Source organism: Phaseolus vulgaris, chromosome 8 (genome assembly GCF_051622355.1).
Source record: "Phaseolus vulgaris cultivar YP4 chromosome 8, ASM5162235v1, whole genome shotgun sequence".
NCBI classification, from domain to species: Eukaryota; Viridiplantae; Streptophyta; class Magnoliopsida; order Fabales; family Fabaceae; genus Phaseolus; species Phaseolus vulgaris.
In genome coordinates this window covers 51099166-51121971 of record NC_143505.1, presented here as the reverse complement: position 1 = coordinate 51121971, position 22806 = coordinate 51099166, and the positions used below count along the sequence as shown (strand labels likewise).

Genomic DNA, 22806 nt, shown 5'->3' with positions numbered 1-22806 from the left:
TAAAAATTATTGGGATGTTAAATATATAAAATATAATAAAATTAAAACGAATTATTTTTGTTTATATATATGTTAAACAAATTTAAGAGGTCAGGCCCCTCACTTAACAAAGCTCCGTTTTTGCATGTACTTACTTGTATTGTAATATCTCAAATACTAATTAAATAGTTTTTCATAAAAGATAAAAATCATAGAAAAGGAAAAGTGATATAATCAATTATTTAATATAAAAAAATGATACTTTTGTTGGGAAAAACGGGTAATTTTCCCATTAAAACAAAACCCTAACAGAGCTACCCGACAAATAATATTGAATAAATAAAGCGGAATAATAAAAGAGATAAAGAGGAAAAAACACACCCGAAAATTGTTAACGGAGTTCGGCCTGTTTAGCCTAATCTCCGAGCACAGCAAAAACAGCTTCCTTTTATTACTATGAGAGAAGATATTACAAATTGGGATATTTAACAGTGAAGGGGGAGAGTTTAATTTATAACCCTCAAACCTCCTTCCCAAACAATGAACCCACCGATGTGGGACTTGGGATTAAGCCAAAATCAACAAATCTCCACCTTGGCTTAATTTCAAGTCTCACCTAAAACAAATCTTCTCAAAACATAACAAAAACAAACTTTACAGTGCTTCAAATTTGCGCCTCCGGACGCCAACTTCAAATGTGCAAGATATTAACCAAGTCTAAACAGTGTTCAAACTTGGTCCTTGTAACCACCTTGGTGAGCATATCTGCAGGATTCTCCGTAGTGTGAATCTTCTGGAGAACAATCTCCTCTTCTTCGAGAATCTCACGCACAAAGTGATAGCGAACATCAATGTGCTTCGTCCGTGCATGAAAGACTTGATTCTTTGCTAAATGAATAGCACTCTGACTGTCAGAATATAACTCAAGTTGTTTCTGACCAACTCCCAAGTCTTTAAGCAACCCATGAAGCCAAATTGCTTCCTTCACAGCCTCTGTAATCGCCATATACTCTGCCTCTGTCGTAGACAAAGCCACCGTAGACTGCAAGGTAGACTTCCAACTAACTGGCGCTTTTGCTAAAGTGAACAAATAACCAGTAGTAGACCGTCGCTTATCCAAATCACCTGCATAATCAGAATCACAATATCCAACTATGCATTGACCAAGTGATTCATCTTGCTCAAATGTCAATCCAACATCTAAGGTATTTTGGAGGTACCGTAGAATCCATCTCACAGCTTGCCAATGACCCTTGCCCGGATCATGCATGTACCTGCTAACAACACTCACAGCCTGTGAAATATCTGGTCTTGTACACACCATTGCATACATCAAGCTTCCAACTGCATTTGCATATGGGACTTCCGCCATGTATTCTCGTTCTTCATCAGTCGTCGGAGATAAACGGCTACTCAATTTCAAATGAGGAGCAAGTGGGGTACTTACAGGTTTTGTATCTTCGTGTATACCAAAACGTTGTAGTACCTTCTGCAAATACTGCTTCTGTGACAGCCAAAGTTTTCCCCTCTCTCTGTCCCTGTTTATCTCCATGCCGAGAATCTTCTTGGCTTTCCCCAAATCCTTCATCTCGAACTCTTTACTCAACTGAGCCTTTAACCTGTCAATCTCAACTTGGCTCTTTGCTGCAATCAGCATATCATCAACATATAAGAGTAAGTAAATGTAGGAACCATCTTCAAGTCTGCGCAAATACACACAGTGATCATATTTGCTTCTCTTGTACTTCTGATCCTTCATGAACTTATCAAATCGTTTGTACCACTGTCTCGGAGATTGTTTCAGTCCGTACAACGATTTGCTAAGTTTACAAACCCAATCTTCTTTACCATCAACCTTGTATCCTTCTGGTTGAGTCATATAGATTTCCTCCTCCAAATCACCGTGTAGGAACGCGGTCTTTACATCAAGTTGAGCAAGCTCCAAATTCAACTGTGCTACCAAGGCCAACAAAATTCGAATGGAGGAATGTTTAACAACTGGAGAAAATACCTCATTATAATCAATTCCCTCCCTCTGAGCAAAGCCTTTAGCAACCAACCTTGCCTTGTAGCGAACATCTTCTTTATTAGGAAATCCTTCTTTCTTTGCAAATACCCATTTGCACCCAATTGCCTTCTTACCTTTCGGTAATTGTGCCAGCTTCCACGTCTTGTTCTTCTTCAAAGACTGCATCTCCTCTTCCATCGCACCTGCCCAATTACCACTCTCTGAACTCAGAATGGCTCCTGGGTAAGTGGATGGAATGTCATCAACAACTGGAAGTGCATAGGCAACCATATCCATGAAACGAGCAGGCTTCTGAATATCTCGTCTCTGTCTTCTAACTGCAATTGGCGCTGATTGCTGTTGAGATTCTTGGGTAGGAACCTCTTCCTCATCTGACTCTTCTTCTACCATAGGAGAGTCACTTGTGGTATTTCGTGTTGGGATCACCACTGTCGGCTCAAACTCCACCTGCTTCCGGGCACACTCCACCTGTTGCGGAGTACTATCAGCTCCTTCTGGATTTACCTTCTTTAACATGGCAGATTCATCAAAGGTAACATCCCTGCTGATAATCGTCTTCTTTGCCTCTAGACACCACAAACGGTATCCCTTCACTCCAGGACTAAAGCCCATGAAAAGAGCTTTCTTTGCCCGTGGATCCAACTTTGATTCAATCACATGATAATATGCAATAGAACCAAAAACATGCAAAGAATCATAATCAGTTGCAGGTTTTCCAGACCATACCTCTAACGGGGTTTTGCCATCTATAGCAGATGATGGCAAACGATTGACGAGATGTTGAACGTATGTCACAGCCTCAGCCCAAAACTCTCTGCCTAACTCAGCATTAGACAACATACAACGAACTTTCTCCACAAGTGTCTTGTTCATACGCTCCGAAACCCCATTCTGTTGTGGTGTTTTTCTAACAGTGAAGTGCCGAACTATGCCACAATCTTGGCATACCTTCAGGAACGGATCACTCTTGTATTCTCCTCCATTATCTGTTCGGAGAACCTTAATCTTCCTTCCTGTCTGGTTTTCAACTTGAGCTTTCCACTTAAGGAAAATTCCAAGCACATCATTTTTGTTCTTCATAGTAAACACCCAAACTCTTCTGGAAAAATCATCAACAAAAGTGACAAAATAATGCCTACCTCCGATTGACGGAGTCTTGGCAGGTCCCCACACATCTGAATGCACATAATCCAGAATACCCTTGGTATTGTGAATTGCAGTGCCAAACTTCACTCTTCGTTGTTTTCCCAGAACACAATGCTCACAAAATTCAAGTTTGCAAGCCTTCGTACCTTTCAACAATCCTTGCTTGGTAAGAATTTGCAAGGATTTCTCTCCAGCATGTCCCAACCTCATATGCCACAACTTCGTTGCCTCAGCATCCTTCTTAGTGCTAGAAGTTGTTGCCGCTATTGTCCCCACCACTGTACTACCTTGGTAGTAATACAAATTGTTCTTCCTCACGCCTTTCAACATCACCAGTGCTCCTGAAGTTGCTTTAAGAATTACATCTCGCATCGTCACAACTAGGCCTTTAGATTCTAAAGCCCCCAATGAGATGAGATTCTTCTTCAACTTTGGCACGTACCGTACATCCCGCAAAATTCTGGTGGATCCATCGTGATTCCGCAACTTGATTGAACCTATCCCGACTGTCTTACATGGATTATCATTACCCATGTAAACAACCCCGCCATCGAGTTCTTGAAAATCAAAGAACCATTCCCGAATGGGACACATATGATAGGTACAACCTGAATCCAATATCCACTCATCTGGATGCAATGATGCTGAAAGCGAGACAATCAACACATCACTTTTGCTTTCTGCAACATTTGCATCTTGCAGAGCCTTCCCTTCTTGATCCGAATTTGCCATTACAGACTCACAATATAATATTCAATATTACAAATAATTTCAAACAACCCAAGGCGAACCTTCGGCTCTTGATACCACTTGTTGGGAAAAACGGGTAATTTTCCCACTAAAACAAAACCCTAACAGAGCTACCCGACAAATAATATTGAATAAATAAAGCGGAATAATAAAAGAGATAAAGAGGAAAAAACACACCCGAAAATTGTTAACGGAGTTCGGCCTGTTTAGCCTAATCTCCGAGCACAGCAAAAACAGCTCCCTTTTATTACTATGAGAGAAGATATTACAAATTGGGATATTTAACAGTGAAGGGGGAGAGTTTAATTTATAACCCTCAAACCTCCTTCCCAAACAATGAACCCACCGATGTGGGACTTGGGATTAAGCCAAAATCAACAACTTTTATATTCAAAGTCAAAAAAATTGTAAAAAATCTTAAAGTAAAAGTATTAAATAACAACTCCATAAATATAAAATAATTATAATAATCAGTAAAAATTATACGTAATTGAAATTTCATATATTATTTTTGTAAATGTTGAAAGTAAAGGTACCATATAATAAAAGTGAAATTGGTGCATATCAAATAAATTGAATTATTGAGATAAAATGAAACATTGTATAATGAAAGAAAATTTATTCAAATAAAATGAAACTAATAGAAAAAGAAAAAGATAACATGAGTTTTTTTAATTATCTAATAAACTAAGGGTTTATCCAATTAAATATTTGAAATTGAGAAACAAACATTTTCATGTGACAATAAAATTAATAAATAAAAAAAGTATTATAAAGAAGTAAAATGATTAAATATGTGTCTTATAAACCATTTAATTCGATAAAATTGAGGTTTGTGTTTCCTTAAATGCAATGCAGTGTGAAGAAAATCATACAAAGAAAAAAAAATGTTAATTAAAGTAGTGATGAAAGAGAAAGTACTTTGGGAACTTAAGTGAATTTGGTGTATGTGGAATAAGTCGGGACAATTGAGAGAGTGAATGAAAAGTTCTTTTAATGAAAGAAGAGTTCTTCAAATGAAAGGAAACCAAGAACCAGAAGAGAACAATCAAAATAACTTTGTTAACTTACATAATAAATCAAAAGTGTTTTAGTAATTTAAAATAAAGACATATGTAGGGATGGGATGGGAAGGGAACAAAGTGGATATGTACATACATATCATTTACCTAATTTAAAAATGGAATATTACTCATACTCATACTCGTGTCCGGTCAATGTGGATATTTCTTATCAAAGATGGGATGTGTTCAAAAAATACCTACAAATATGAGTTTATTTGTCTTCTCTATTTACAACATATTTTTGAAGTTCATCCATGTCTTTTTTATGTTTTTGTGAACAAAGTGTTCAAAAAAGGTCTTGCTATATATAGTATATATTGGTGTATGGTGATGATTGGATGAAGGTCAAGTATTGTAGGTGACACTGATAAAAACTAGTTCATATTCCTAGTTGGATATTTTCTAGTGCCATAGAGTTAGCAACCATTGTGAGCTAATATAAATTGTTTTTGAACTTTTGTAAAAAGAGTCTCAAATGAATCTATTGAGTTTTATGATACTTATACCATATTTTAGTGTGCATGAAAAAATATGCATTGAATGGTAGACCTTTAAGTGTTTATATATGAGTCACACGTTTATTCATGTCTTTCAATGTTTAATTACTTCTACTCAAAGATAGGGTTGACAACCATAATCTCCGGAAGGAAAAGATTCTATTGATCAATATTTTATTTAAGTTATTCTAAGCTTCCATTGCATGAGAAATGGAAGCTTCTCATGGTTGGATATATTCTTTCTCTTTTTCTAAGAGATTTTTTTTGGTTTTGGGCATGTTTGATAGTTTGTTTCTTGAAGTGGGCATCTTTTTGAAACCATGATTAGACGACATGTTCGGAGCATCAAGAACCATGGTTTATGTATCTTCAGGGACTGAATGGTCTCAGAGCATGTCAGTACCTGATATTAACCAAACAACATGGTTTTAAACGTATTAGTTAAAACGTGTATTAACAATAATTACTTCATACAAAAATTAGGTAATACGAACGCTAATTGTGACACACACCTTAATCTAAGTCTAACAATACATAGGGGCCATTAAATACTATAAATAGACACAACAACCAAGAAAAAGGTACATTATTATTACAACATTAATTGCACCCGAATACCAAATATTCACTTGAGCGTTGGAAAACCTTTTGCAGGTGCACTCCCGATCGAGAGCCGAAGCCCGAATGTTATGAGAGAAAGAGGAAGGAAAGCACAACCGAAGGGAATAAATCAATTGTTCAGCCGGTAGCAGTTACTGTCTTAGTTCCTCATACAAGAACAATTGACGCCCACCGTGAGATCCGAGAGAGTAAAGGAAGTCACAAAGAAGAAGATTGTATCAACAAGAAACATGACAAGAAGAGATGAAACGACAGTTGGCCGGAGGAAGCTCGACTAAGAAGCAACAGCCGAAGGGTACCCAATAAAGGAAGAACTCGGTAGATCCCTTGACCACGACTCGCCCATCAAGGAATAAGAGCCAAAACAAAGAGTTGCGACTCAATCAATCCGCCCCCACGTTTGACATTGTGGGTGGATCTAGAAGACACCCTTTCACTAATGATATCATGGAGGCCCAACTACCCCCTGATTGGAAGGGACTGAATGTAGATCGGTATAATGAGACCACAGATCCGGACGAGCATATGGATGTCTACACTACTTCCTCAGTTGGTTCACAAGGCTTCCTCCAAATTCCATCGACTATTTTGAAATTCTAACATATAAGTTTGGGACATAGTTCGCAACCAGTCGACCACGTCACCTAACCTCCATTGCACTCGTGAACGTACGACTGGAGAAGGGAGAGCCACTTTGGTTGTTCATGCAGAAGTTTAGCAAGGTATCGTTAAACATCTGAAATCTGAGTGCGGAGGTGACAATGCATCATATGGTAACAACCCTGTGGTCGAGACCTTTCATTGATAGTTTGCACAAAGTGTGCCACCAAGGGTTGAATGATCCTAGAGCATGTCAGTACTCAGTATCGACCAAACAGCATGGGTTTGAACATATTGGTTAAAATGTGTATTAGTAGTAATTAAACCGGACAAAATTATGTAATATGAACACTAATTGTGACGCACAGGGGTCTTCAGATTCTAAATAGGCGCAACAATCAAGACAAAGGTATGTCATTATTACAACATTAGTTGCACCCAAATATTGAATACTCACTTGAGCGTCGAATTTTTTTTTGCAAATGTAGTTCCGATTGAAAATCGAAGCCCAGACATTAGAAAAGAAAGAGGAAGGAAAACATGACCGAATGGAAGAAATCAATTGTTCTACCAATAATAATTATTGTCTTCGTCCTTCATACCAGACTAATTTCGAGTACATAAAATTTGGAATTCATTTTGTTATCATGTAACATTTAATGAAGTCAATTTGAGGTTGTTGTTGAATGAGTTATTTTTTTTTAGTTAAACCCATAAGAGAAGTCTACTTTTGAGAAAAATATATTCAAATTCCAAGGTAGATATATAACCTGGTTATAAAAAAAAAATTATAATTTCAAATTTTATAAATAAAAATTAACAACAACAAAAATTTGTTTGTATTATTTTTTATGTTACTCGATTGATAAGTATTAAAGTACTAAATTTTAGAATCTATAGATCCTTTTAAGCAAGAGTTAGAATTGATAAGAAACAAAAGAAATTACAATTTAGTATAGTGGTTAAAAATTATAGGTATACTATGATATCAGCATTCAATTCATTCATGCAACAAAATGTTAAATTAAAAAATTTACATTGGAGAAATATATTATTGAAGTATAAATGAGAGCGAGGAGGGGAGGTAGAGAAGTAAGAGGAGGGGGTGGCACCAACGATTGGAAACTGGAACTCTGAAAATGGATAAAACGAAAGAGAACTGGGCGTCGAACGACATCGTTTTGCAGGTGGGGATGGTCGTGCTCATGCTCCTCTTCTACCTCTTCATGCACAACGTCCCCAAGAAGCTGTGGTCAGAGCTCCGTCTCCGCAACCGCGCCGACATCCAAGCCAAGCGCCACTTCGTCCAGGGGGCCCAGCTCCTGGCCCGAGCCCGTGCCTCCAAGTCCAAGGCCCTTGCCAAAGAAGCCCAGGCCCAGGCCCAACGCGCCATCGCCCTCGACCCCCGCGACGCCGCCCCCCACCTCCTCAAAGCCCTCGCCCTCGACTTCCTTGGATTCCGCTCCGCCGCCCTCGATTCCCTCGACGACGCCCTCTCCCCCCTCGCCGCCACCTCCCTCTCCAACTCCGAGCGCGCCGACGCCCTCCTCAAGCGCGCCGAGCTCAGACTCGCCTCCACTCAGCGCGCCCGAGTCGACTCGGCCTTAGCGGATCTTTCCGAGTCCGTCAAACTCAGCCCCAACAACTCCAAGGCCTTCTTCGCCCTGGGAGAGTGCTTCGAGCGGAAGAAGATGAACGACGCCGCCGTTGAGGCCTATCAGCAGGCTCTCGAATTGGAACCCCAATCGCAGGTCGCTCAACAAGCCCTACGCAGGTTGGATTCTTCGCCCCAAACCAATTGAGATCTTGAACCGGTTTTCCTGTTATCGTGTTTGAGTTACAGTTTCATCTCTGGGCAACAACACGTTTAGATCCAATTGTGTTTTACCAATTACAATCCACACATGCTAATCCCATGCTGTATATTTACTTTGAGATGAAAATCTTTAGTTCGCTCTATGTGTTTCTGATCAATTGTTGTCTTTGAATTGGAAGAGCGCAATTAGGTTTAAGTTTGTGCTTCACTTTCACCTTTGAAGAAGTGGCCCAGTCTGAATTGTTTGATTTTTTTGTTGGGAACCATTGAAATCAGTAGTAATGAACCACGTTGGATAAAATTAGTATTAGAAGAAGGTGATGCAATACGCAAAAATGAAGACTTTGAAGAGAAAGGTGCTTGTTGGATCAGAAAACAAACAAAATTTAGCAGTGGCTTCAAATGGGCAAAATGAAAGTCATTACAGCTTGCAACCAAAATGAAAATTAAACCCAAAATGATGAACTTGCGTCACCGACCATTGATTCATATTTCAAGCTTGCTTTGTCACAAACCTGATTGCTTCCTGAATCTCCACCACCAAAGTCCAATCTTTCCAGTTTTGTGGGTGCCATTGGAGATGTAGCAATATTTTTCATTAATTTTGAAATGTGTTTTTATGTAGATGAGTTTCGAATGTAAGTATTTTTATCTAAATAATGCAGATTTAATATGAGAGAATCTGTATAAAATAACTCTAGTTCATGAAAAAAATATTTAATTTTTTTTGTAGAAATGCTTAGGAAAAAAATTTGCTCAAATAATAGCTCTTAGAATAGTACTACTAGGATATTGGTGTTGTTTTGAAAGATCAATGATGATTGGGGTAGGAAGAGAAGGGAAACTAAAGTTGGGCCAAGATCGGGATAACAGACAAAAGTGAAAGGGGAAGTTTCTCATTGATGATTGTAAGAAATTGTTAAAGAAATAGCATGGGAAATTGTTGAAGCAAACTGAACTGGAACAGCAGCGTATTGTTAAAAAAAGTCCTTAAATTTTACAAAATTTGAGGTCTAATGTATATCCGACAAAAATTATCAAAAAGAATGTATATTGTAAACGTGCAATATACAAATATTTTTTGTTGCCTCGATATTAACTTGTGTTTTTTTTATCATTTTTCTTCTTATGGTTTTTCCTTCAAGAAGATGATAGGAAACTCTTGAAAAGAAAAGCTACCAAAATAGATTTTAAGGTCCTGTTTGGATTGGGGTGGGGATTTGTGGGGAGGGAAGGAAGTGGATTAGAAAGGATGTGTGAGGTTGTTTGGATTGAGGGATGGTAGAGTGGATTTGTAAGAATTATTTATTGAAATTTGTGAGTGATGTGATAGTTAGAAGATAATTTAGAAATTATTTTAAAAATATAAAATGTAAATTTACAAATTTATCCTTGTCAATAAAAAATATTTTAATAATGAGTTATGATATATTTTTTGTAAGTTTGAGTTAATTATTTTTTCCAATATATAATATTTATAATTACTCTTATTTTGTAAAAAATAATAATTTTATATTAAATTTAAATAAATTTATAAATATTTAAAGTATAAATATAAATATAATAAAAGTATAAATATATTTATAAAAATTAAAAACAATAAATACATAAAAAAAACAACAGAGTACAAATATAACAAAACAAATGCAAATACAATTATTAAGATTAAAAAATTAAACATATAAAAAAAATTAAACAATATCTTCTAAATGAAAAAGATATAAAAACATAATATAATATATATATATATATATATATATATAAATTAAAAACAATAAAACATAGAATGAAAAACTAAACAACAAATACAAAATAATAAAAAATATAAAACAGTAAAAAAATATAATAAGAAAATATAAATAAATTTATAAAAATAATAACAATAAACACATCAACAAATGTAAATGTATTTATAAAAATTTAAAATAGTATTAATAAAATTTAAAATAATAAATACATTTAGAAAAATAAAAACTGTAAACAATAAACATATATAAAATAATAAAATAATATAATTACATTTATTAGAAATAAAAAACAGTAAACATAATAAAAAAATAGTAACCGCACTTAATAAAAAAAATTCTAAATAAAAAAATATTAAAAATTTACGTGAAGGATGAAGACACGGGAGAAGAAGAATAAGAACAAACTGGATAAACTGAGAACAAAAAGAATAAAGTTTGTGATGAACAAAACCAACCAAAGAACCACAATTACAAGATGCAATCTGAAAAAAAAATTAGAATCTATTCCAACATTTTTCTCACACAGAGAGAATTGATTCTCCTTCTACCTTTAAAAGGCATATAATTGATTCTCGTTTTTTTAAAAACCACAAAATCGATTCTCCTCCTACAGTTAAAAATCACAAAATCGATTCTCTCCTACCTTTAAAAGCCACAGAATCGATTCTCTCCTACCTTTAAAAGCCACAAAATCGATTCTGCACTATTTGGAATAATCGAAAATCGATTCTGCGTCATTTTGGAAAAATCGAAAAATCGATTCTGCACCATTTCGAAAAATCGAAAATCGATTTTGCACCAATTTACAAGGATGGGAAAATCGATTTTGCACCATTTGGAAAAATCGAAAATCGATTCTGCACCAATTTACAAAGAGATGAAAATCAATTTTGCACTTCCAAAATTCGGGAAGAAGAAGGAAAGTGTTGCACTAGGCACTGTAATAAAGAACCCTAAAACTCATTGATGCCCACATTGTTTAATATTAGAATTGATGGAAGGGTAACAACGTAAATGTCTATTTGTGTCTCTACAATCAGTGCAAATCTTCTCAATTTTGCGAGAAGTGAAAAAGTTACTGAACCTGCTCGCTCATCCGCACCTACGCCCTCACATACCCTGATCCAAACAAAAGTTCTTCCCGCTCGCCCCTTCCTCCTCCGTTGTCACACCTAGAAGCAAACAGAGTGTAAAGGAAGCCTAAAAGAAAGGTACGAGAAAGACTCCATAGGAGTGTTTGATTTTGGAGTGACCTGCATTGAAAATGTAATCTCTTAAAAGACTTTTGAATATCTTGAAGGTTAATATGAAGTCACGCTTTTGTTATCTTGTAGGCAAACAGTGAGTAATGCATGATGAAGGGGTGCAAATTTGGTTGAAAACCGATTATGAAAATGTGAATGATTAATTAGAAGTCTTGAAACGTGAAGACAAGTCAAACCAAATATGTTGGATTTGAAAGATGCAAGGAGGTATGTAGGCATTGCAATATAAGATTACCTAATTTATATTATAAGTGAACAATGATTTATTTATTTTTTCAAAAATTGGAAAGACTAAGTTATGTCATAGGTGTATGTATTACAGGATATATCAATGGCAATTACAGAAAAGATAAAAAGAAGCTTGGGTGATTCTGCAGGAAGCAATGGAGTAGAGAAGAACAGATAAGAACGGAGAAGAATAGATAAGAACAGAGAAGAAAGGAGAGGAAACGTTGAAAAGAAAGCTAAACTATGTTATATTATTAAAATAAAAGAGTAAAGTTGCCTTATATACATGGGGTGCAGAAAAAGAAAAGACTAACTGGATCTATGAATAAAAACATATTACATATAGGCCCAACAGAAAATAAAACAATATTTAATATTTTATCAGTATGTAGGTGAAACTTTGATGTCTCCAAATCCATAGTGTTTGATAGAAGGTTGATGTTGATGTGTGTGTGGGTGAGTTTTGGATAGAATGATGTGTAATCCACTCTTTGTTTGAATCTAAAATAGTTTGGAATCAAAACCTTTTTGAAAAAGATTGTTTTATGAAGAAATGGAAAAACAACATGTTGTTTTGTCGTTTCAATTAGTTGTTTATCATTTAGAGGTTTTTGAAAAGGGTTTGAAGTTGTTTGACTTGGTTGACTTTGTTGTCAAACCAATTCAATAGGTTGTTTTGAGGATTCAACCGATTGATTGTTGAAAACCCATAACAAAATTTTTGTTATGTTTGCAAATCAGCTTTAAATGTTTTCTAACTGAATATGCCCCTGCTTTAAATGTTTTTAATACCTTTTAGAGTATTTAAAGAGGTTGATATACTCTCAAGTTTGATAATAGTTTGAGACATTTTGTGAAAGTGTGAAAACAAATTTGAGTTTTCAAGATTTGCATTCAAATTTTTGGGTTTTCTCAAAGAAGTGAAATAGGATTGTTGTAATCTTTTGATTTGATCTTCATTAGGTGTAATCCTTTATGAATTTATTGTATTTTCTAAATACTGGTGTGTAAGTGCAGAATCAGAGGTTGTTCTGATTTCTGTGGTGTTTGTGTGCCAAAGGAAGTGTGTCTTGAGGTGTTCAAGGTCATTTCTTTGGTGGTATGTTTGTAATTTGGATTTTGATTGCATAGTAGATACCAAGTGGTTTCTGGGGACTGGATGTAGCTCTTGGGATAAGAGTGACCTAATATAAATTGCTTGTGTGTTTTTCTCTTACCTTTAACTCATTTAATTTATGTTTTTAAGTTGTTTTCAATTTTGTTGTTATAAACAACTGGTTGAATTGCAAAAACAATCAGTTGATTTTTTGTTAATCAACTTAAATAGTTTTAATTGATTGCTTTATGAATTTCTATATCTGTGATTCTGCTTTGAACTTCATTATACCTTCAAAGTTTGCGAAAATCTTTCATAAACAATTCATCCCCCTCTTGTTTAAGGTCATATATTCTAACACTCGTCACCCCCACCTGGTCGAGCCACTCCTTAAAATTGCGGGGCTGGTTGGTTCAGTAGAGGGGAAACCTCGACCGATCGGTCTCATCGAAGAAATAGGTCGTCGCCTTTGGCCGAACACAGACTTTGACAAACCTTTTTTTAAACTTTTTGTAAGAGGTGGCAAAGGAGTTAAAGAGAGCACACCCCGACCGACCGATTAATGAAGGCTACAAAACATGATTGGTCGGATGAGACGTGTAATAACTTACAAAAGAAGAAGGAGAGGGGTGAAAACGCAAGACGTCACATAACAGGCGAAAGGCCTGAATGGACGCCCAGGTGTTTGGGTGAAGCTGGGTAGGCGCCACATTAAGCGTCTGAAGGACGCCCATTGTGAAGCTGTCAAAGGGGAGAGAGACATGCAAGTCCGAAAAAAGGCAGGAGTACATGTAGAAAAAGGGAGGACTGGTACCTGGTCTCCCAATACAGACACTCTCGGTCGGTAGGCAAGGCTCAACACTAAAGAAACTGGAATGCCCGCCCTCCTTTAAAATCGAGAAGCCTCGATCGAAAAGGTATATGAGATTCCATAACCTTAGGATTAACTCAACTAAAACCTGCCCCGAGAAATAGCTTGCTGGGGGAAGTCCGACCAGTCAATGACTATAGCCGGATCATCCCCCTTACAAGGAGTTGGTTGTAAAGGACCCAAAGGACGAAGAAAAGGAAGAAGAACACACAAGAAGGGGGAGAAAAGGGAGCAGAAGAAGAAGAATTTGGCCGAGACAAGGAAGACATCACTAACCTTAAAGAAAAGCCGAAAACTGAGAATACAACAGGAGGGCGAGAGAATGCTCGGATCTCAGAGCAAACAACAAAGAGGTAGCACAGTATCTCGGCACTCTTTGCTGACTTGAGCCTTGGAGTGCCTTCTGCAAGTATCCCCCCATTCGGCATTCACATGGAATAGAGCGGCCGAGACCTGAAGGAGTAGCGCTAAGGTGAAAAGGAGCAAGCTAAAGTTCGAGTTGACTGCCCGACAAGAAGGAGGGAAACGAAGACAGTCAACAGTTCTCTAGGTCCCATCTCCTTATCAAGAACATACCCAAAATACTAAAATGATTTTGTTTTAATCAAACACAATTTTAATGGATGATCTTTGGCATTAGAGCTTTCGAATGAACCTACATGAAGTTGAAGCTAATGGGGGAGACAATCCTACATGAAGTTGAAGCTAACAGGGGAGACAATGCGTCTACATGAAGCCGAAGCTAACAGGGGAGACAATGTAGATTGATCCATCTTGCATAGGTTCGTCCTATTTAGGTTTGTTCCACATAAGGAATGCAAGCTTATTTTACTGGTTTGTTCTGCATAAGAGGTAGTATGTGTAATATTTTTTAAATTAAAATTTCATTAATTATAAAAAAATCTATTTTTGTTGTTGAAAAATTAAAATTTCATCCCTATTTCAATTAAGATAAAAATATAAAAGAATTCAAGTACGAAAATTGTTAGAAGGTTAGATTAAAAATAATTAAAATTTTATTTTACACCTATTTTCTATCTAATATGTATGTAAATGTATCATAATATTTTATCAAATTTTTACTATAAAATATTTTAACAAAAATGACTATTTTTTTTTATCTTATTGAAATATCAATTTTGTATTATTTTTTATTAACAAATTTTAAATATAAGACTTTACTTAAAACTAAATCTAGTGTAACTCTTAATATTAACTCTTAATATTAACTCTTAATATTAACTCTTAATATTAAATCTCTTATGTAACTTTTCATTATAGTTTTTCTATCATTACTTTTCACCACTGTTTATATAAATAAAGAGTTTCTTAATTTTTTTTAGAAATTGAAAACATATAATAAAGTTTACAGCAATTTACTTAATTTGATTTCTTGATAATTTCATTATATGATTTTTTCTAAAATCTTTTTTGAACCAAAATATTTTGAGACCTAATAAATTTTTTGCACTTGTCTTATATTTTTATTTTTTTATAAATACAAAAGTTTATTTTTTTAGTGACCATTTTATTCTTAAAAAGTGAGTTGTCTAAGTGATTATTTTTGTCAAAAAGATATACTTTTGCGTCATAGTTCATATATTAAATTGTTTACTTAATTTTCTTTTAAATTTAATTTATTGAACAAGTGGTCTAAAAAAATAGTTTCAATTAAAATTAATTGTAACAGTATAATTTATATACTTCGAAATATTATTTTTAATTATATAAATATACATTTATAGTGTCTAAATACTAGTTATTTTTAATGGGAAATGATAACGTGGGCCTCAACTTCATCGACGCTACCGTGTCAGTGAATCGCGTTTCAATTCGTCTCTAACGCGATTCAGAGGGTTACTATTGTAATTCTACGTTTCTCTTTCTCACACTCTTTTATTTTGCCATAACCTAATCTCAATCTTTTTCCCGCTTTTCTCATAACTCTATTCTCGGCTTTCTCCCAAGCTTTCAGCTGAAGGATTTGAGGATCGAAGACCGAATCACTGTGAGTTTTGCTTTTAAACGTTTTTTTGTTACATCAAAATCTTTGTCGCGCATTTATGGTTTTTCTGAATTGTGTGATTTTAGGTTAGGAAGAAAAATACCCATGAAGGGGATGTTTGTTCTCTTTGGAAATTTTCCATCGTTGTTGTGCTGATTGTGTGATGTTTGATTTGACTCTTTGTCAGCTCTTTCGCTGAGTGTTTACCTCTGCACGTACTTAAAATATGTTAAAACTTCAAGCATTTTAGTTTGAAGAGATTGTGTCTAAGAGATTGGAGTTCAATGATTTCCTCTGAGTAATTGAAGTTAGTTGGGGATATTATTTACTAAAACTGGGTTGCACTCGATTTTGTGTTGTTTTGGAATAGATTCTTCATGGTCAAGGTGAAGCAACAAATAGTTGCTTCTACTTTTTCATGGTTTCACAATGATTTCGTAAGGTAGAATCAATTCTTGTGTGTTGTTCAAACACACTAATTGTTACCGGCTTGAACTCCAGTTAATGGCCTTTTTGAAAACCTATTCGGTTTACGTTGTTTCTGTTGGTCCATTTTTCTCATACAGACTAACTGTAACAGTGGAATATTTAGTTTTTTTTTAGAGACTCCCACTCTGATCTCTGTTAGTTGTATGTAGCTGAATATTGGCTCAATTTTTCTTAAGGTGAGAATGCAGTCCATTTAGTTTTGAAATCAAATAAATTTATTCCTACCTCAAAATATTAAAAAAAAAACCTCTCAACAGTAAAACAAATAATTAATTTGTACGTCATCTATCTGACTGTTATTTAACACTAGGACGTTTCCCCAGTTCTCTCTTTCTCCGTGTCCATCACCATCATAATTCATCCAAGACATCACATCCACTGTCAACTTCATCACTTTTGGTAAAACCTATGTTGCACCTCCTTCTTTCTCACATCAACTCCTCTTCAATGTTCTTTATGGTTTAGGTCTGTTCTGTTTCTGTGGGTTTGTGAATCCCTGTGTCATTATGTTTAATGAAATGCCACAATCATCACATACTTTAGAATTCCTCTGAACTTTAATGTGGGAAGCTGTTTTGATTTTAAGTTTCAATGGTTGAGCTTTCTACTACTGGTTCTTTGCTAGCTGGGAATGAAACCATATATGTGTTAAATGTTTGTAGAAAACTTACCATTGCCATATACATTGTTGTTCTCTTAAATACCATTTACCTATTCCATTGTTGCCTAGCTTACATCTAAAGTTCAAGTGACAGTTTATCTCTTCTTTAACGATGGTAAAATTGCTTCTTCATTCTCTCATGTTTGGCTGCAATGTTTCAGGCACCAAAGTTGCTGTTATGTGGATGCACTTGTTGCATGTCTAAGTAATAAGAGAAACTTTAGTAGTAACGCTTCTGTGCTGGTTGGTTATTAGAGAAACTAATACCAATACCTGAGCTTCAAAAAACCTTTTAGAAAATTGCACTCACTTGGTAGCATGTTAAAATACACATCTGTTGAAACTTATTCAGTCCTTCAAGCTAGCTGCCTTCAACATTGGTTTAAAAACTGGCAAGCACTTAGGAGAAACAAATTGACAGCTAGCACTTTTGCTGCTGCTATTGGGTTTTGGCGTCGGCAAAGGGTCCAGCTGTGGTTAGAGAAGATTGGTGCTATTGAACCTTTCTCTGGAAATCTTGCCACCTGTTGGAGCAATATCAAAGAGGAGGAAGCACTTGAAAGATACAAACTGATAACTGGAAATACAGTGTTGTTTCCTGAATTTCAAGTCTATGATTCACACCCAGAAGACAGCTGGCTTGCTGCTTCACCAGATGGTGTAATTGACAGTCTAGTGCATGGATTGCCTTCTCGTGGAATACTGGAGATAAAGTGTCCATATTTCGATGGGGACATAAGTAAAGCTTTCCCTTGGTCTCGAATTCCAATTCATTATATCCCTCAAGCTCAGGGTTTAATGGAGATTCTAGGAAGGGATTGGATGGATTTTTATGTTTGGACTCCTAATGGTAGTAGTCTATTCAGGTTACATCGTGATGCAGAGTATTGGGATGTAATGAAAATAGCACTGTATGATTTCTGGTGGAAGCATGTCCATCCAGCCAGAGAGTTGTATAGTAGTAATGTTGTAAGAAATCCCCTTTTTCAATTAAGAACAGTGAGGCCAACTCCTAGACATGAATTATGTAGAGATATTGTTTATAAAAGCAAACACATTGTTGCTAATTCTAAGTTGTTGATGCGGGAGATACATGGGAAATTGATAAATTGATGCCTCCAGTTGGTAGAGGAGAATCATCAGAGTAATAGCAAATTCTTTATTATAGACTACACAATATTTAAGTGGTGAGTGTGAATCAATATAGTTAATGAATAAATTGATGTTATCGAATAAGAATGACATTATGAATTTGTCCTATTGATTGTTAGATGGGATTATTTGAAGTTGGAGAGTGGGTAGAGACAGACATATAAGGTTATAGAACTATACAAAATTGAGAAATGTGATAGAGTAAGGCTTGAGCTTGACTGCAAGATTGGCTACATTTCTCTTCAAATGTTTTATGTGTTTGCTCTTGCACCTTGTCTTCCTATATTCATCGGTGTATTAGATCTGTTGGATCACTTTTCTAATAACAAAAAATCACATGCTATTTTGAGTTAAATGCTTGCTATAGGATATAAGGAGTTACTTGCTATAAAATTCAGTTTGAGGTTGCAGTTATTGTTACTTTTACCCTCTATTTGATTTTACCTGATATTAAGACTCTTCTTCTCATAGTCAGCGTGACCTAGTTCTGTAGGTTCCAGCAAGGTGATTTTTAGTTCTAATGAACTTGAATTGAAGTTTCAATTGTAATTTTGATCAATTGATTGTTAATTTAGTTGTTCTTATTGCAATTTTTACAGGATGTTATCTATTAATCTTTTGAAAGGTACATAGTCTCTTTTATATTGAAAGCTATGTAGCACAAACACTGACACGGACATTGATACGACATGGACATGAACACGGAGATACGTATAATCAATAAAATGTAGGATATAGGGACACACTTATATATATATATATTATAATTATGAATTATATAAATTGATAATAAAGATTTGTGCAGAACTATGTTCAGTATTCTTTTGTAGTAGAAAGTTGTTTCTTATGTCTGATTCAAAAAGATTTTTATTTCTCCTTTTTAAAATTGCGTTATAACCGTTCTAGAATTGTTAGAAATCTAACAAATATTTTTTGAATTATACACTTCATGGATATGTGTCCTACAAGTGTTTTACGAGTGTCCGACACGGATACGCCATTTAAGAGGTATGTCCGAGCCTCATAGACCGAAAGTGAACTAGTAAATATTTTCCCTCTTTTGCCGTGCTTATGTATAACCATTCATTTTCCTTTGCCCAAATGCTCAAACTTTTGGGAAGAGTTGATTCATGGCATGGTGTGAGACGGGTAGACCTCCAGTTATGCTTAATATGGTCTTGATAACATTGGTTATTTGCAAAAGTAAGATTCATAAGTTGTTTTTATAATCGAGAATAAATATATTGCAACTGAGTATATTTTTATTTTGCACACAGTCTAAATTCAACTTCTTTAAAATGTTCTGTTTGTAAAAGTTAGGAACTTCGTTTCCTGTTAGATTAACTCTTCATACTCTCTTTTTAGTTGCTCTGTTACTCACTTCTTCAGTCTTGATTGCTTCTTTTAACTATACAACATTCCTATGTTTATAGGTTTCAACCCCTTACATTTACAAGTTCTCTTTTTTAATTTTTCCGTTTATAATGTATACAATAAATTACTTATCTTGTATCTATCATCCTCAAAATAGTGGTCATCCCACTAAAGTGATTTGGGCCTAACATTCTACTTCACTTTTGAGGATTGATAACTATGGTATCTTTTCCTGGCATAAATGTTTTATAATGTGAATGGTGCGCATGTTACCTTTGTTATTAATAATGAAGGCAGAATAAAGTTTACCATCATGTTCAGCAGTCTTGTCCTTGGCCGTTTGATTATTATTACACTATTTTTACAATATTCTTCTGTATGTTGGGTAAAGGTTCTTTTGAACTGTGGATATAGGCAAAAGAGCAATTCTTGAACTGTTCATAAAAAAAAAGGATTCTTGAACTGTTTTTACACTGGGAGAAATATATTTTTGAAGTGGTTTGGGAACTAGTCAGAACCAGTTCACAATGCTAAAACCGGTTCAGTGGTTTTAAACAGGTTTATAGAACAAGATCCACTTTATGAATTAAAAATGATTTACTGAATCAAGAACTCAGTTTGATTTTATTCTTCAAGAATAAGCAGTTTGGTTCAGTTTTTATGCTGGACCTGATCCGTGAACAGGCTTATCAGAATTTGGTTTGAGTTTGAGTTTTGACTCAACGTTTGTTAGCTCGTTAAAGTTTGACTTTTGGCAATTTCATACTCATTAGTTTGCAGTTAACTGGCTTAATGATTGTTCTCCTTTACAAGATATTTCCCACTGTGCAGAAATATTTGTAGTTCTTGAAGGTAGTCTTGCATGTGTTTGTTAATCTATGTTGTGATTTACTATCCAGTGTTTGGAGTGAAATGGTTCAAATTTTGACCAGTGCTGTCTGATGCATTTTCTGAAATAGGTAAAGGGTGCTTTAAATAAAAATTTGGGATATGACAAGGTACTATTTACCTACAAAATTAACAGTTTTTTGAGTTGTTTGTTTTGCTTATTGATTTTGCTGTTTCGAGCAGTGATTTTAGTTTGTGTTTGTGACAAATTTTATGGCGGCTATTATTGCCTATTCATATTGTGGCTGTAATTACCCTTTGGATTCTCAGGTTACATGGAGGATTCAGAGCAGAGGAAGAAAAGGCTGAGAGAAATGCGCACACAAGCTGATCATGCTGAAGTTTCTGGTGGTGTGGAAGGTTTTGCGATGCCCGGTTCTCTCTCAAATCCCCTGATTGAAACTCCTTTATCTATGCCATCAGGGGATAAATCATATGCTGCTCCAAGGTTTGACTTTTATACAGATCCGATGAGTGCCTTCTCTTCTAACAAAAGGAACAATACCAGTATCCAGGCTGCACCAGATAGTTTCCCTCCAAATGTTGGTGGTTCTCTTATGGCACAATATTCATCACCACATCCAGGTACTGATATGTTTATCAGTTACTGTTTAACTGACGTTGGTATCCTTTAATTTGATTTGTATAAGTAGCTATCCACTCAGTCTTGTAGATTCATGTAGCACTAAGATAATAAGCCTGATTTATGGTGAATATTACTTATACTACGTCCATGCATAATGAAATGAGGACTTTACAATCCCTCAACACCCTTCCCCTTTGACACCTATTTAGCAAGTAGCCTGATATGTTGTTTACCCTTCAAATGTTGATTTTTTACATTGAAAAAGTTTTCAGAAGATTATTTGCATCAATTGACAACAATCTACACCGTTTTGAAATTTGACTCAATCAAGTAGGAAATCTAGTCTTCCGAAGATTATGTAATATCAATGTAGCCTAAAGGATTTGGTGGAGTCCAATTTGGATTTTTTAAAGGTACCAATTTATATGGTAATTTAAATATTTTTGGATGATTCAAATGACGCAGTCCCAATCTTTCAAGGACCAAAACTTCATGCTACTCTTTAACCTATGAGAAGTTTCTCTGGTCCATTTTTATTTAATAATGGTTGACTGAAGGTATGCAGCATTGCTTTTTAGTTAGTTTTATATGTTCTTTAGTTTTAACTACCTCGAATTTCTCGTGTACTCTACTATCTAGATTTACCTTGTCTTTTCCTCAATGACAATTGTTATTCATTGATTGATATAACAGAATCAACAAATCCACAGATGACTCTGCCTCCCTTTCAAGTATCAGCAGCAGCATATAGAAACCTGGATTTGAGTGGACCTAGAGGTCCTGCTCACGATAACTTCCTATTCCATCCACCAAGTGGTGGTAGATATCCAAATCCTAGATTCGAACCATCAGGTGGTCCATTATATAACTCTGCACTGCAGGGTATAGCTCACCAGCCCAGTTACAGTATTAATCCTTCTCCAGGATACAGGAACAGTCCTAGGCCCAGTTACAGTCCGAATCCTTCTCCGGGAGACTGGAACAGTCCTAGGCCCAGTTACAGTCCGAATCCTTCCGCAGGAGATTGGGACAGTCCTAGGCCCAGTTACAGTCCCAATCCTTCTCCAGGATACAGGAACAGTCCTAGGCCCAGTTACGGTCCCAATCCTTCTCCAGGATACAGGAACAGTCCTAGGCCCAGTTACAGTTCCAATCCTTCTCCTGGATACAGGAGCAGTCCTAGACCTTGTTACAGTCCTAGCCCTGGTCAAGCGCGAGGCAGGGGTATATGGCACAACCCTCGCAGCTCTGTTTCAGAACAGGGTAGTGGACGAGGACCAAATTTTCATGGTCGTTGGTCCAATGAAAACGCAGGTCCTGGTCCCAATCGATTTTACAAGAGCTCCATGGTTGAAGATCCGTGGAACCGTTTAGAGCCTAAAATATGGGAGGCAATTACTGGTTCTTTACATACTTCACATATACCTGAGAAAGTAAAACCCTGGATTTCAAAATCAAAGAGTACAATAGGAGAGGGATCATCTGCTGCTTCTGTCAAGTCCAGTTCTGAACCAAGCCTTGCTGAGTACTTGGCTGCTGCATTCAATGAAGCTGCCAATGATGCAGAAAATGTATGATGACAGCTGATTCATGAAGGGCCCATCATGATGTTACAGAGAAATGAATTTCCAGCCAGTGAAAAAACTAAATAAATCATCTGAAGTCACTTCATAGATTAATGTCAAGGAGGTCAGCTATTTGGCGGTACTGTTTGTACTAACTAATACACAAACGTGAGAAAGTTTTAGGGATGTATTTGGTACATGGCACGGTTTGATCAGTTGACGTCCAATTGATTTTGTACTATCTAAAAATGTACTGGTGCAGATAAAAAAAATCCATGCATCATTTGGCTAGAAAGTAGAAACTGCAAAATTATAATCACATGTGGAGCGCTGATACGTGTTGAAATTACAATCAAATGCTTTTACTCAAGTGCTA

The 22806-nt window shown here is 35.7% G+C and overlaps 3 protein-coding genes across 4 annotated transcripts; all 3 read left to right on the top strand.

The window, feature by feature from the left end:
- The first annotated feature begins 7756 nt into the window (after positions 1-7756).
- Positions 7757-8803, top strand: LOC137825691 (uncharacterized). The gene has a single exon (XM_090294492.1). The coding sequence runs from the start codon at positions 7826-7828 to the stop codon at positions 8486-8488; it is 663 nt and encodes a 220-aa protein (XP_090150618.1). The 5' UTR covers positions 7757-7825; the 3' UTR covers positions 8489-8803.
- A 6776-nt stretch (positions 8804-15579) lies between these two features.
- SIC (hydroxyproline-rich glycoprotein family protein) lies at positions 15580-22806 on the top strand. 2 transcript variants are annotated; one of them, XM_068628851.2, is made up of 4 exons: positions 15621-15718; positions 20351-20389; positions 20550-20864; positions 21559-22806. In XM_068628851.2, the coding sequence occupies exons 3-4, from the start codon at positions 20555-20557 to the stop codon at positions 22440-22442; spliced, it is 1194 nt and encodes a 397-aa protein (XP_068484952.1). In that variant the 5' UTR covers positions 15621-15718; positions 20351-20389; positions 20550-20554; the 3' UTR covers positions 22443-22806. The 2 variants fall into 2 exon arrangements, with proteins under 2 accessions (XP_068484951.1, XP_068484952.1); XM_068628850.2 differs by lacking the exon at positions 20351-20389 and having other exon boundaries at positions 15580-15718.
- On the top strand, positions 15582-18035 carry LOC137825326 (Restriction endonuclease, type II-like superfamily protein). Its single transcript, XM_090294396.1, has 2 exons — positions 15582-15718; positions 17027-18035. The coding sequence occupies exon 2, from the start codon at positions 17184-17186 to the stop codon at positions 17976-17978; it is 795 nt and encodes a 264-aa protein (XP_090150522.1). The 5' UTR covers positions 15582-15718; positions 17027-17183; the 3' UTR covers positions 17979-18035.